Here is a 15,839-nt window from a genome sequence, read left to right as displayed (position 1 = left end):
ATGATGGGGAACATGGTGAAACCAGAGAATTCCATGAGCATGTACCCATTCCCTCAATTCATTTGCTGTGAAGTGGGTTCCTTGGTCAGAAGCAATGCTGTGTGGAATACCATGACAGTGGATAAGGCATTCTGTAAATCCACGGATGGCAGTTTTGGCAGAAGCATTTCGTGCAGGGAAGGCAAACCCGTATCTGCAGTACGTGTCTATTCCAGTAAGAACAAATCGCTGCCACTTCCATGATGGAAGTGGTCCAATGTAATCAACCTGCCACCAGGTAGCAGGCTGATCACCTCAGGGAATGGTGCCATATTGGGGACTGAGTGTGGGTCTCTGCTGCTGGCAGACTGGACACTCAGCAGTGGCTGTGGCCAGGTCAGCCTTGGTGAGTGGAAGTCCATGTTGCTCAGCCCATGCATAACCTCCATCCTTACCACCATGACCACTTTGTTCATGAGCCCACTGGGCAATGACAGGAGTGGCTGGGGAAAGAGGCTGATTGGTATCCACCAAATGGGTCATCTTATCCACTTGATTATTAAAATCTTCCTCTGCTGAAGTCACCCTCTGGTGAACATTCACATGGGACACAAATATCTTCACGTTGTTTGCCCATTCAGAAAAGTCTATCCACATACTTCTTCTCCAGACTTCTGTCACCAATTTTCCAATCATGTTCCTTCCAAGTCTCTGATCATCCAGCCAAACCATTAACAACAGCCCATGAATCAGTATACAAATGCACCTCGGGCCACTTCTCCTTCCAAGCAAAGTGACCAACCAGGTGCACTGCTTGAAGTTCTGCCCACTGGGAGGATTTCCCCTCACCACTGTCCTTCAGGGACATTCCAGAAAGGGGCTGCAGTGCTACAGCTGTTCACTTTCGGGTGGTGCCTGCATATCGTTGAGAAACATCTGTAAACCAGGCCCAAGTTTTCTCTTCCTCAGTCAACTGATTGGAAGGAACTCCCCAAGATGTCATACCTGTGGGCTGGGAAAGAGAAGGTAAGGTGGCAAGAGTGGGGGCCATGGCATTTGGGCCACTTCCTCATGTAACTTACTTGTGCCTTCAGGACCCGCTCGAGCTCTATATCCTATATACCGTTTCCATTTTAAGATGGAGTGCTGCTGTACATGCCCAACTTTATGGCTTGGTGGGTCAGATAACACCCAGCTCATGATAGGTAACTCAGGTCTCATGGTAAGTTGGTGGCCCATATTAAGCGTTCTGTTTCTAATAAGGTCCAGTAGCATGCCAACAGCTGTTTCTCAAATGGAGAGTAGTTATCTGCAGAGGATGGTAAAGCTTTACTCTAAAATCCTAAGGGCCTGTATTGTGATTCTCCTATAGCAGCCTGCCAAAGGCTCCAAACAGCATCTCTATTTGCCACTGACACTTCCAGCACCATTGGATCAGCTGGATCATATGGTCCAAGCAGCAGAGCAGCTTGCACAGCAGCCTGGACCTGTCAGAGCCTCATCTTGTTCTAGTCCCCACTCACAACTAGAAGCTTTTCTGGTCACTCGGTAAATGGGCCAGAGTAGCACACCCAAATGAGGAATATGTTGTCTCCAAAATCCAAAGAGGCAAACTAAGCGTTGTGCCTCTTTTTTGGTCGTAGGAGGGGCCAGATACAACAGCTTATCCTTCACCTTAGAAGGAATATCTTGACATGCCCCACATCACTAGACACCTAGAAATTTTACTGAGGTGGAAGGCCCCTGTATTTTTGTTGGATTCATCTCCCATCCTTTGTCATGCAAATACCTTACCAACAAATCTAGAGTAGTTGCTACTTCTGGCTCACTAGGTCCAATCAACATGATATCATCAATATAATGAACCAGTGTGATGTCTTGTGGGAGGGAGAAATGATCAAGATCCCTGCGGATAATGTTATGACACAGGGCTGGAGAGTTGATATACCCCTGAGGTACCAGAGTGAATGTACATTGCTGGCCTTGCCAGCTGAATAAGAACTGTTTCTGGTGGTCCTTACTAACAGCTATTGAAAAAAAAGCATTTGCCAGATCAATAGCTGCAAAACAGATACCAGGGGATGTACTGATTTGCTCAAGCAATGATACCACATCTGGAATAGCAGCTGCAATTGGAGTCACCACCTGGTTAAGTTTACGATAATCCACTGTCATCCTTCAAGACCCATCTGTTTTCTGCACAGGCCAAAAAGGAGAGTTGAATGGGAACGTGGTAGGAATCACTACCCCTGCGTCCTTCAAGTCCTTAAGAGTAGTATTAATCTCTGCAATCCCTCTAGGAATCCGGTGTTGCTTCTGGTTTACTATTTTGCTAGGCAGGGACAGTTCTAGTGGCTTTCACTTGGCCTTTCCCACCATAATAGCCCTCACTCCATGAGTCAGGGAACCAATGTGAGGATTCTGACAGTTGCTAAGTGTGTCTATTCCAATTATGCATTCCAGAACTGGGGAAATAACCACAGAATGGGTCTGGGGACCCACTGGACCCATTGTGAGATGGACCTGAGCTAAACTCCATCGATCACCTGACCTCCATAAGCCCCAACTCTGACTGGTGGACCAGAGTGACGTTTTGGGTCTCCTGGAATTAATGTCACTTCTGCCAATGTCTAATAATCCCTGAAATATCTGATCATTTCCTTTTCCCCAATGCACAGTTACCCTGATAAAAGGCTGTAGGTCCCCTGAGGAAGGCTGGGAGGAAGATTCACAGTATAAATTTTTGGCAGTGTAACAGAGTCCTTCCCCAAGTGTACCCAGCCTTCCCCTCATCCAAGGGGCTCTGGATCTATAAACTGTCTCAACTCTGGGAATTGATTAAGGGGTCGCGACTCTCTGTTTTTGTAATTCAAGGTAGATTTTATTCACTTGACCTAGAATGCTTCTGCTTATACAGCTCAAGCAAGAATTTAGTAGACTGCCCATCAATTTTACTGCTAGGCACTCCATGATCTACTAGCCAACCCCATAAGTCTCTGCGAGTCAGATTATTTTGACTGCTGCTTTGAGCCTGTTTTCCATTATGGTAGCCACACCCACCTTGTCTTTGGCAATTAACTGCTACCACGTGGCTTCTGCCAACTAGGGACCCAATTATCCCCATTGTGTTTAAGGATTCCAGCTCAGTGACAGCAGTTCCCACAGTAATATCTGACCTCTACAGAAGGGCAACTACAGAGCTCTTCAGGGATGATGGAGCTAGTCTCACAAATTTATTCTTCATAGTCCTGGTAAAAGCTGTGTCCTCTGGACATTCCAGGGGTGTGTGAGCAGGTCTTCCAAGATAAATCCACTCTAACATTCCAATCTCTCCAGACAGAGGAGTGAGGGCTGCGTCCTCAGAGGAGGTGATTACAGGTTTAGCAGGCACTGAAGGGTTAATCTCTTTAGGTGGAGTTTGGATGGCAGGCTCCTGGGGCAGACTGGAGGTCAGCAAGCTGTTTCCTCAAAGTAGGCTAGAGGTTGGGTAGCTGTCTCCTTAGGGCAGACTGGTAGTGGGGGTGGTGGGGGTGGGGGTGGTGGCTGTTTCCTCAGGACAGACCACTGTAGGTATATCTAACAAAGACTCAGCAGAATCCAGGGTTCCAGTGTCTTCACTGCCATTATTATCAATCCATATGTCCCCATCCCATGTTTCAGGATCCCATTCTTTTCCAATCAATGCCTCTACTTTAACAGTAGGCACCCTGCGAGGTTGAGATTTAGTTCACGTTGTAAATCTGCTACTCGCACAAGAGACTCTGGGTCTGGTTTTCAGAAATCTCAAGTCTGTGGCCACAGGAAATAAGATTTTCTTTCAGGGCACACATAGAAACCTTTACATCTGCCATATGGTGCTTCAGTTTCAAATCTGAAGCCTTTACCTCGTCCCTTTCTCTTAAAACGTTATCCAGTATATCTAAGAGCAACCAACCAACATCATTATACCTCTTAACTCTGCAAAACTCTGTTAAAGTGTCAAAAACACTGTCACCCACAGCCTTGCTTCATACAGGAGTATAATTAGGAGAATCAAACGGTGAAATTTTGCATATCTCCATTGCCAACTCATGCCATGGACTGTCAGTGCCATCTTGATTATTGGAAATGGAGTCCTTAGTGCCTTTGAACTGAATCAGAGTAGAAAACCAATTGTAAAAGACCATTTTAAGATTCTGTTTCTCCAGATCCACTCCCAGTACCAAGTTGTATTAGTTAGGGTTCTTTAGGGAAACAGAATCAACAAGAGATGTCTAAATAAAAGATTTTATAAAAGTGTCTCACACAACTGTGGGGATGCACAAGTCCAAATTCCATAGGGCAGATAGCAAACTGGCAACTCCGATGAACTCCTCAAGAAACGCTTCACTGGCTAGCTGAAGAAGAAGTTAAGGTCCCCTATCTGTCTTGCTTACAAGTCTTCAACTGATTGGATTAAATCCAGCTGATTGCATTCTCTCATCATGGAAGACAACCCCCTTGTTGTAATCAGTCACAGCTGCAGCCAACTGACTGATAATTTAATAAACCAGCCTTCTGGTTTATTAACCAGCCACAAATGTCCTCAGAGTAACAGTTAGGCCAGTGCTTCCTTGACCAGACACCTAGGTACCATCACCTGGCTGAGCTGACACATGAACCTAACCATATCAGACCCCATAACTACTCTCTGAATATAAAAGGAGTAGCAGAGACAGGTCAGAGCTATCTGTGATGTTCCGATATGCACTGGTTGTTTTAGGAACAAGTGGACTAGTTTGGTTGGACAAATACATAATGGAAGATAAGGCTGGAAATGACAGTATGGCCAGATTGTGGAGGACCCTAAGAGACAGGCTAACAATCTGGATGTAGGTTGAATGTAACAGAGAACAACTCAAAGTTTTTTGTTTTTGTTTTTGTTTTGGGGGGGGGCAGTTAGGAGAGTTAGGAAGGAGAGTGTTTACAAAGTAATAGTATAAAAGAAGATGTGAAGGTTAGATATTGATTGATAGCAAGGAGACCAATAACTAGCTATATTACTAGTACAGGAGCTAAATAATTATGATCTGGACTATGTAAGTAGCAGAAAAGTATAAAAAAGACAACTTTGGTAAAGAGCATTGTCCTCAAATAAGACCTCTGTGCAGATACCTTGAGGTACTCAACCTCTAGTATCTTTTTGCTTTTGTTTGTACTCCAGTTGCTTCAGATTGTTGTTTTTAAAAATTTTGTCCAGAGTTTATAGTTCTTTGTGGTAGGCAAACTGATTGGACAGAAGCTACTCAGCCATTAACCAGAAGCAGAAACAATCATACGTTTTTGAAAATAACAGAATTCCCCTTACTTTACAGTACTCTATTCACTGACCTTTTTCACAACATCTGAATTAATATGATGTTCTTGATGAGATAAGTATATGGCATTTGACAATCAGAAAAAGAAACACAATCATGTTTACACGGTTTCTTATTTAATTGTCATGATAACCCTGTGAAGTTTGGGGTATATCCCCATTTTACAGGTGAAGAACCTGAGCACTCAGGAAAAACTTACCAAATAACAATGTTGTTCATTATAGTGGTACCAAGTAGAGCTTCTTGCATCCCTTGAACCTCAGCAAAAGTTAGTATAGTCTCTTCAGGGGGCATCAAAAACTGTTTTTCTTTGCTTCTGTATTTAAAACAGTATTAAAATAAGTACTCTGCACCAAAGCAGTTTCTAAGCAGACCAACTATACATTCTTATTCTATGTATAATGAAAACTAGCCTAATACCAGGAAAAAAAGTTTAAACCAGAAAATATGTATATTCTAAATTTTCTATGATCAACATGTATACGTTCATATTATTTACCTGAATATCTTGCAAGCACTTCACATTCATCATATCCAAAATCAAACTCACTAGCTTTATCTTTAAAATTGTGTTTCTTTCTGCATTCTTTATCTCAACAAACTGTACATTTTTGACCCAGGCCAGCAGCCCAGAAACATGGACATTGTCCTTGTTTCCAAGCTCCCCCTCCCTCAATCACCATACCCTAATGATTTTATCTTCTCATCTCCCTCAAATCTGTCTGACTCTCATCACCATTAACACTTTCCTAATTTAAGCAAACCATTGCCTCTTGCCTCGATTACTACAACAGATTATGAATGAACAAGACAAACAAGGTCTCTGCCCTCTCTTATTAGGAAAGCCAGATAAATAATTAATCACAATCAAGTGTGATGGGTACATTATAGATACAGAAAATGCTATGAGAGCTCAGTTTTCAACATGGTGAATAGGTATGCAGGTTTAGTGCCTTATAGAGAGCTCAGAGCTAGGGACAGATGTGGACAAGTAGTCAGCATCTAGATGGTAAGTGAAGCAATGGAAACAAAGTGTCCAGAATAAAAAAAGGGCCTAAGACCCTGAGGAACTTCTAATATTTAAGGGACAGAGATTTCCAAGAAGACTGAAGAAAAAACAACTGAGTCTCTCTCCATTCCACTGACTTATTCCTTGCCTTGTGTGGCTTCTACCTTTCCAAACTGTTTCCACGTTATAGCCTAGTGTTGAGACAACACCTGCTACACTACACTTACAGCACAGAAAAACAAGATCTCTAGTGACCCAACTTTCTCTGAACCCTGTGATCAAACACTTTTTTTTTTTTAATCTCACAGTTAAAGTCAACTATTGTTTTTCTTACCCTCCATCTTCCGCAAACGTCATCATTTCTATTTGTTGATCACAAAGCGTCCAGCTGCTAGTGACCAGCCTCCTCTTTGTCAGGCCAAGTACTGCTTTTATATTTCCAGATTTCAGTAGTAATTGCTCTTCACTTTCATCATGCGAGGAACAAAGTAATGCCCTAAACCAAATATAAGGAAAAAGGAGGAGAAGTCAGGAGTAAGCCTTTAATATTAGAGGACTAGTTTAAAATTTTAAATGAAAATTTCATACAGGTATATCATTCTATTGATAGTATTATTTTAAAAACAAATCTCTCATTATATCTAAATTCAGATTCATTCAAGACTCAAGCCTGTTTTGCAACTCAAAACAGTCTGACAGAGACAAAGATAAAGGAAAAAATATCACTCCTTGAGAATTACATACCTGATTTCTCTGATTTCCAAATTTCCCAAAGCTACACACACAAGATTACAAACATCAGGCACTGAAACTATTTGTAATACTGGAACCTAAATAAAACGAAACAGCCAAAAATTATATTTTGTTGTTTCCTTTTTAATGAATCTAAATTTTCCAAAATTTACCACAGTCCCTTCTATTCTCACAGTATCAGTATAGTTTCCCAATATTCCAACCAATGTGAGGAGGTTCAGCAAACACCCCCTTTTTATAAATATAAATACAAATAAGATATATGCATAACAGTGTTTACTGTAGCATTTATTTAATGCAATCTACACTTTTAACAATAGGGGAATAATTAAGTAAATTCTGGCATGTAAACTGAATAAAACATTACACAGCCATTTAAAGTATAGTTTATTAACTTTTTGAGCACCTGTTTACAAAGCATGTTACTAGAAGCTGGGGATATAGTATAGAAGAACAATGAAGTATAAATAAGTATGAAGAATATGTAGAAACGAGAAAATGTTTATACGTTGAGATAAGACAGATTTAAAAATATTAAACATAGTAGGATTTCAACCATGAAGATATGTATGAATGCGGACAAAGAAGCAGAAATAATATTTTGGTGAGGGCAAGGAAAAAGGTATCAGCAAGTTTAGAAGTCAGAACAGACATGAAATTCCAAGCTCTTCCAATAACTCTAACGTAAAAATCCAACTGTCTGGATAAACATGTTGATAAGGCTAAAACACAATGTTAATTGCAGAGTCTAGTTGGTAGGTATATGGGTGCTCACTGTACAACTTTTATAAATGTTTGAAAATTTTCATAATAAAATGTTGAGAAAAAAATCTCACCTCTGTTCTCCCTTGCACAGTCATAGAGTCCAATTTTGGTGAGTGGCCCATCTATACTATCATGCAAATGATCACAAAGATCCCTCTCAGCTCTAAGATCCTGTCTTACCTCTGTGAAGTGCCAGGAATAAACTTTTTTCCACTGCCAAGTATCCAGAGGCTTCCAAAGAGAAACAATATATTCACAAGCAGTTACAATGCATGGCTCTTTATGACCAGCTGTTTCCCACCACATGGTACCCACGTCTACTGAACAGGAACCTGAAGGATTCTGACACAAAACAGCAACAACAGTTATTTTAAAGTGATAATTGAGATCTGCTTTATGAAAAGAATAAATCAACAGTGATGAATTACAAGGATTAGATGAAATGCCAGGTAAGTATAATCAAAATTTAATCACGTCAAAAGAGATTTTTGTGGGTCTTATTTAACTAGAAAAATTGTCCATACTCATAATATCATGATAGATTTTAAAATATAAAATATATAGCTCCAGAAGAGAATAAATTTAGATTTAACAACAAAAAGCCCATAAGAACATAGCCATTTGAAATTAAACATCCCATTCAACCACTTATGGGTTAAAGTAGAAATAAAAATTGAAAAGACACTATTTATAAATGAGCAACAAAGAGAGCACTGCATATCCAAACCCAGAGGGTATGGCCCAAACTGTATTTTCAAGAAAACTTTACCACCATCAGGGCATTTATTAGAAAACGAGAAAGACTAAAATAAGCATGCAATTTAAGAAGTTAGTAAACGATAAAAGAACAACAAAATGAGCATAACAAAAAATAGGAGGAAGGAATTATTAAGGATAAGAGCAGAAATAAATGAAATAGGAAACAAAAAAAAACCCAGTTAACAATTAACACAACCCAGCACTGTCTTTTTTGAAAGAGCAACAGAAGGAACAAATTTCTGGTAACTCTGATGTAGGAACAAAAAGAAGAAAAAAAAAAAAAAACAGCAATGGGGGGTTGGGGGAGGAAAAATTAATTAAATATACACAAACAAAAACCCTCTAAGAGTTACAAATAACCTATAAATCTGAAAATATGAATGAGATGGTTGATTTCTTAAGAAACTAAGTTATTAAAATTGACTCAAGAATATCACCCCCCGAGACCCTCTTTCGTTGCTCAGATGTGGCCTCTCTAAGCCAACACTGCAGGTAAACTCACTGCCCTCCCCACTACGTGGTAGATGACTCCCAGGGGTGTAAGTCTCCCTGCTAACATGGGACATGATTCCCGGGGATGTGCCTGGACCTGGCATTGTGGGATTGAGAAGGCCTTCTTGACCAAAACGGGAAAAGAAATGAAACAAAATAAAGTTTCAGTGGCTGAGAGATTTCAAGTGGAGTCAGGAGGTCATTCTGGAGGTTATTCTTATGCATTTTATAGATACCCCTTTTTATTTATTATTTTATTTATTAGTGTATTAGAATAGCTAGAAGGAAATATCTGAGTATCTGAAACTGTTGAACTGCAATCCAGTATCCTTGATTCTTGAAAATAATTGGTACAATTATACAGCTTATACAGTGTGACTGTGTGACTGTGAAAACATTTCGTCCACGCTCTCTTTATCTAGTATATGGACAGATGAGTAGAGAAAGGGGGACAAAAAGTAAACGAATAATAGGGGGAGAAAAGGGGTAGGAGATATTTTGGGTGTCCTTTTGTACTTTTATTTTTATTCTTATTTTCATTTTTATTTCTTGGAGTAATGAAAATGTTCAAAAAATTGTGGTGATGAATGCACAACTATATGATGATACTGTGAACAACTGATTGTATACTGTGGATGATTGTATGGTATGTGAATAAATCTCGATAAAATTGCATTTAAAAAAAATAGACTCAAGAATAGCTTTCAAACAGACCATAGGTACTATTATCTGCCTTTTACAGAAAAGGAAACAGGCTCAGAGGCTAAATAATTTGCCCAAAATCATATAGTCAGAAAATGGGAGAAACAGTCTATGTTGCTTTAAAGCTCTTTCCTCTATAACAGTGGTTCTCCACTAGGATGATTTTGCACACACATACTTCCCACTACCACCACAGGTGACAATCAGAAATGTCTGGAGACATTTTCGGTTGTCACAACTAGGCAGAGGCTGCTACTGGCAACTAGAGGGTAGAGGCCGGGGAGGCTGCTCAATGTCCTACAAAGAACCCCCACCACAAAGAATAATCCAGCCCAAATGCCAAGTCCTGAGGTTGAGAAACCCTGTACTACAGCATGCTATTTCAAGTATCATGTATAAAAAGTTAACTAGGACACAGATCCATCCCTCTCAGGATTTATAAAAATGTCATTTACAGAATATCATTAATTTATATATCTCAGAACCATATCTATCTTGTAGCATTAACCACTGTAAAAATATAAACATCATAATCTAGAACTGCTATCCATTTTCTTATAAATCACCATAAGCGATTCTTCTAGAAACACTAAACAATTTGGGCAGAACAGGTTTGAATGACTCCTTTCTCTCTCTCTTTCTTTTAGTCAGAATGCCTGATTTAAATTTAGGTACAAAGTTGAGTTATTTAGCTTAAGCTGTTCTTAACAACAACTTCACATATAAACTTTCTCAGGAGAAGATCTCAAAATATAATTACAGGGAGAATATTGTAAAAAATAAAGAATTTAAATCTGTTTTTCTGATTCTGTTTTACCAACTTTATTTAATAGTACTGTGTCAAGCAAAGAATGAGAAAGTTATATGATCACATTCTTTTCAATTTTCCCACCAATTCATTAAACTGTTCAGAGATCTAAAACACAAGATAAACTATAAGGGAACATTCTTCTGACCTTTAACTTTGAAACCAATTGAAGGTTGCCTGGGTTTACGCTATCACAAGCAGGAAGGTCTTCCATTTCATTCTGTGGAAACAAAAGTCACACCATTAATCTATGTTGTATGTACGATGTCTGCCTGCATCACTCACTCATCAAAATGCCTACTTCATATATTTTTATTTCCTCTATTAACAGGAGACAACTCTACATGCAACTGCTTCATTGACACAAAGAAAATCGGATCCCCCTATACTGAAAAAATTTAGATTTTAGTTAGCCTTAATTTCTCCAGCATGAACTTAACATTTGTAATAAGTCTTTTCAAAGAAAACGTTAAGACACTTTTAAACCCTGAAGGGCCAATGTGTAAGGAAGTCATGCTGTCCATAAGCACTGGGAGATGTCATTCTTTCAAAGAAAATTTTACAAAGAAAACAGATTGTACCTGTTCAACTGAATGTTTACACAATGCCAGGTGTGTACCTCCAGGTAGCTGATCTTGTTTGACAGTGAATGACTCCACAGGTAGAGGTGTTGCTTGGGGGCCAGAGTCACAGTCATGGTCAGGTTGTCCTTTCCAACCTGACAAATGCAGGCTGGTATCCAATCTGGACAGACTGGTTGGACTGCTGCATTGTTTACTATCATTAGCAAGACCAGTTGTGTCATTCAGGTGAAAAAGCTGCGGTGTACAGCAAGTAGATCCAACAACCTCTGCAGACACATTTTCATAGCATGCTTGGGAGCCAAAAGCTGGAGTAGTACCCAAGATGGGGAAAGCAGGTGAACACAGGTCTGCTGCAGGTCTGTCATTATCATCAGGTACAACTGTATTTAAAGGAGTGAAAAGTAACATGGATGAAGAAAGGTCCTTCTTCTTAGGCTGGTGGCTTTTTATGTTAGGCATTTTTGAATGTACTTTTCCTGGAAGAAAAATGAATTCCTTTTCCAAGTCCTCCTTTTCTATGTCTACTTGTTCAGGAATCAGTTCTTTCAAAACAGTACAATTTCCTTCTTTAGGATGCCTCTCTCTATACATTTTTGATTCAAAAGGCTCAACTGGTTTTTCTGGGTAGGACTTCAGTTTTTCAAGTTTAAGAGGTCCAAAGTCTTCATCAGGTAACTGAAAGTCTGTGATTTTGAGGAAAGATGACAGTTGCTTTAAACTTAGCATTTCATGCTTATAAAATGGAGGACTGAAGGCTTCATGATCCAGAGCTAAATATGCACTGCCACTGGAAGAGAGGGAGTCCTCTTTCTGATGACGGCCTTTCTTCCCTAAAATAGAATAAGAAGCAACATAAAACCCAACAAAAGAAACATTAACATCCTAAAATGAGTTTCTAAAAATCAAATATAGGGCAAAATGTTTATGACTTTTCTCATCCATGACTGAAATCTCAGTGAAGAGTTCAAAAAATGTTGATAGGTTGGCGGTTAACTAGCAGCTTTCCTTTTGTACCAAAAAGCTGAACACTCTGGTGCCAGCAGCATTACTGGGGGAAGAACAGGGGTCTATTCGGCTCAGCCACTGATTTGCTGTGTTACCTGGGGCAAGTCAATTCACTTCATTTTCCCTCATCCCCCATGTTCCTCCATAAGGGGACCACACTAAGAATCTCTAAAGTCCTTTCTACCTCTAAAATTATGATTCTGAAAGGCTACCAGAATACAGCCTACAAAATGCTGCCTCTTCTCGATGAAGAAAACAATTCCCTTTTTAAGTAAGGAGTAATTCATTGCTCCTGAAGTGACTAGAATTATATGCCATTTAAAATGTAGCTGCAGGTTATTAAAATCAAAGCAGACTATTTCAAAGAATGTTTCTACTTTATTAGTGGATTGCCCTACTTACTTATTCCTTTGTATTCATACTGGCTTAAAAGAAAAGAGTGAAAAAAGTCACAACCATTATTATTTCTAACTTAATTAATTATAGCTCATAGACCAAGACCTGAGTTCAATGGTACAGAGCAGGCTGCAGCCTGTTTTTGTGAAAAAGTTTTATTGGAACACACTCATGTTTATGTATTGTCTACGTCTGCTTTTGTACTCTAGGTGAGCAGTTGTGACAGACAGTATAAACCACAAAGACTAAGATATTTACTATCTGGCCTGTTACAGAACAAGTTAGCTGAGCCCTAGGATGGAGCCATAGTGAATTATCCAGTTTTTATGCTCAGTTTGTCAGCTATGATAAATCCTGAGTAAATGAATAAAAAAGTTTAAATTATAACACATCACTTGCTATCTTCCAAAATCTTAAGTCCAACAGAACTGAGAGACTACATCACATATTTTATCCAAAAGTTACTCAGACCCATTGCATTTTATTACATGATCACTCCTAAGAGTGTTTGTCAGTGGACTCTTATTTGATTATACTTCAAAAATACTTCCTATATTAGTTATAAAGCTTCTAACCGTGGATAAAGATTGCATTGTATTTGAATAAATGTTAATTTATGTAAATACCTGATATATTTTTGTTTTTAGTGTCTACTATTCCAACCACATTAGTGAACTCTGGCACCATACCACCAGGTTTGACTCCTGGCTTTGACACTCACTAGCTGTGTGTCCTTGAGTAAATCACTTTAATCTCTCTGTGCCTTAGTTTCCTCATCTGTAAAGTGAGGATAAAAATAGATTCTCTTACATATAGGTTTGCTGACCAGCATTTCAAATGGTTCCAGACACGCAGTTTAGCTATCATCATCAACCACATCTTGATTTACCTTTAACTCTCTTCTTGCCATGGGTCATTTCTTTTTCTTTCTGATCTTGGTGCAAGGCAACTTCTTCCTTGGGCCTGTTGATACCCGATGTGCCAGAAATTGGCAAATGTAGTTCCTGATCTAATAATGGGGTGTAGATTGATTTTCTTTGTCCCATGTGTCTTTTATGAGATGGTTGGGTAACTGCCCTCCTAGTAATGTCACTATCATCCGAGGACCCAGGGGGACAGCTGACCTCAGTTAATGAGAGGAATTTCTGAGGACTTCTTGAACTTGGTTGTCCCACACATGTGTCAGCCATCCTAATTTCACTTTGGTCAGTTTCTTCATAAGAAAGGTTTAAATTTCTAGCTGCCTCCTTATTTTTATTTTTTGATCCCTTTTTCTTAACACCTAAATGACTTTGAATTACAGCTTCCAGGGCTACTTTCCTTTGGCAATTTGACATGCTTCGTGTCATTCTAACATAATATTCTGCAGGAAACAGAAGCCCGTCAAGCACTGTGCAAGAATGTGTTTGATTTTCTGTAGAAACAGGAGGGACTGCTTCTAGGCTGAGCCTCTCACGTTGACTTAGACTCTCATTTTCCCAGAAACTTTCATTCCTACCATCGAGAACATTCCTAGGAGATTTTAAAGACTTCTCAGTGTGATTTTTTTTCTTTAAGTACTGTTTTTCATTTGGTGGTAAGTTATTGTAAGTGAGCTCATTTATAGAACATGAATCATCTGCTGCTAAGTTAGGACTTCTAGGCAGCTGGTTACATGCATTTATATCTTTATTTACCACTGGGCAAATGTTGATTAAACTCTGGGTAATAAGTTCACAGTTGTCTTTAGTTGGCATATGTTCAAGCTGCTGGCCACGGCTGCTATCTGGTGGAGTATGCAAAGGAACAGTGGTCACCTTGGAGAAATTATTTCCTCTTAGGAGTCCATCAACACCTCTTTCCAGTCTGGCAGTTTGTGAAATTAATACATTCCCTCCATTAGTTTCTGTGACTGATGCTGGGGAATCCAAAATTTCAGGCTTAGGACAAGAAAGGTGAGTTCTTATTTGGGATACTGCTGTCCTAGGATTCTCTCTATCAATTTTTTCCCATTCCTTTCTTCTTTTCCCAGAGTGTGTAAGTGAATTAGATTTGAAGAAAGAGTCTCTCTCCTGTGAAACAGATTTTCTTTTCTGTTGCTTCTTTCTTTCCCCTGGAAGCTTACTCTGTCTTTTCTTACCATCAGGGCTGCTGACACTGTAAGGAAAATGTTCTTGGATATCACTTGTTGTTTGTAGATATAATCCTTCCACTGGGCCATCTCCATGGTTAAAGAACTCAGGATCAACATAAGGTATGATGGGGGTCTTTTCTCCAGTTTTTTCATCAAGATGGGTGCTGATCTGTGATTTGTCACAAGGACATACTTTATTTTTAAGTTCTGACGAGGGAAAAAAATGTATATAACTAATAGGTTCCTTTAAAAATAAAACAAAAAATATTCCATATTTATTTTAAAATATTATAAATATTACCAAACATTTATTCAAGAGCCAATGGTATTTTACAGGCAGATCAAGGTTCAAGGTTTTTAATAATCTAATAATAGTAATTTCAAGTAAATATAAACCCTAAATAGAATTCCACTCAAAAAAGTGTTTTATAAACTAAAGGATTATCTATTCTTTAACACAGTCATCTTTTCACTTTTTAAATCTCATTGAATTTTTAATTGCATCTATTTATATTTTATATGATATTTTAATACCATTTTTCTCTTTTGATAACCTCCAATCTTTTGATTATAAATTACCTGACTTTTAATACCGGAAATCATCATTGTATGTTAGACTATTTCCACTAAGACTTTTTTCTCTGTGTATATAAAGGCATTTAATTTTTAAAAAATCATATTTCCAATATTTATACAATAAATATAATTTCTAAAAGCTGAGGGGGAAAAGAGCCACTAAATCAACAACCGAATTAAACATATACAGAGTCTACTGCTAGGATTATGAAAAGATGGTGGAATAGGGAGCTCCAGGAATTAGTCCCTCCACCAAAACTAACTATTGAACTGTCAGGAGCTGTCTGCAACAACTATTTTGAAACTCCAGAGTGTAGGGGAACACTGTGTCGCATCCAGGCAGGAGCAGGAGGAAGAAGCTGGTAAACTGCAATAAAGACCAGTGAGTTTCACTCTCCCTTCAGTAGCACCATCCCTCTTCCCCCAGCCTTCTGGCAGGCAGCCATGGCGACTGGCGCTCTGGCGCTCTGGCGTCTGGCTCAGCTTGCTGGTGCCGGGGTGGGACATAAAGACCTAGTCCTTCAAACTCTGGGGGTGGGAATGGAGGGTGGGCATGGCTGAT

At 39.1% G+C, this 15,839-nt stretch overlaps 1 protein-coding gene across 4 annotated transcripts in view; it reads right to left on the bottom strand.

The window, feature by feature from the left end:
- PALB2 (partner and localizer of BRCA2) overlaps positions 1-15,839 on the bottom strand; it is a 38,565-nt gene that overhangs the window by 15,154 nt on the left and 7,572 nt on the right. Inside the window, exons 4-10 of one of the 4 annotated variants that reach the window (XM_037815143.1) lie at positions 13,478-14,908; positions 11,185-12,017; positions 10,752-10,823; positions 8,023-8,184; positions 7,069-7,154; positions 6,659-6,820; positions 5,515-5,631 (exon numbers count right to left, since the gene is read on the bottom strand). In XM_037815143.1, the coding sequence (XP_037671071.1) occupies positions 5,515-5,631; positions 6,659-6,820; positions 7,069-7,154; positions 8,023-8,184; positions 10,752-10,823; positions 11,185-12,017; positions 13,478-14,908 (2,863 nt within the window). Of the gene's footprint in view, positions 1-5,514; positions 5,632-6,658; positions 6,821-7,068; positions 7,155-8,022; positions 8,185-10,751; positions 10,824-11,184; positions 12,018-13,398; positions 14,909-15,839 lie in introns of those variants that run through there. The other 3 variants (XM_037815144.1, XM_037815145.1, XM_037815146.1) reach the window with 3 other exon arrangements.

Source organism: Choloepus didactylus, chromosome 21 (genome assembly GCF_015220235.1).
Source record: "Choloepus didactylus isolate mChoDid1 chromosome 21, mChoDid1.pri, whole genome shotgun sequence".
Lineage (NCBI taxonomy): Eukaryota > Metazoa > Chordata > Mammalia > Pilosa > Megalonychidae > Choloepus > Choloepus didactylus.
The sequence above is the reverse complement of the archived record's forward strand: the minus strand, read 5'-3'. Positions and strand labels throughout refer to the sequence as shown.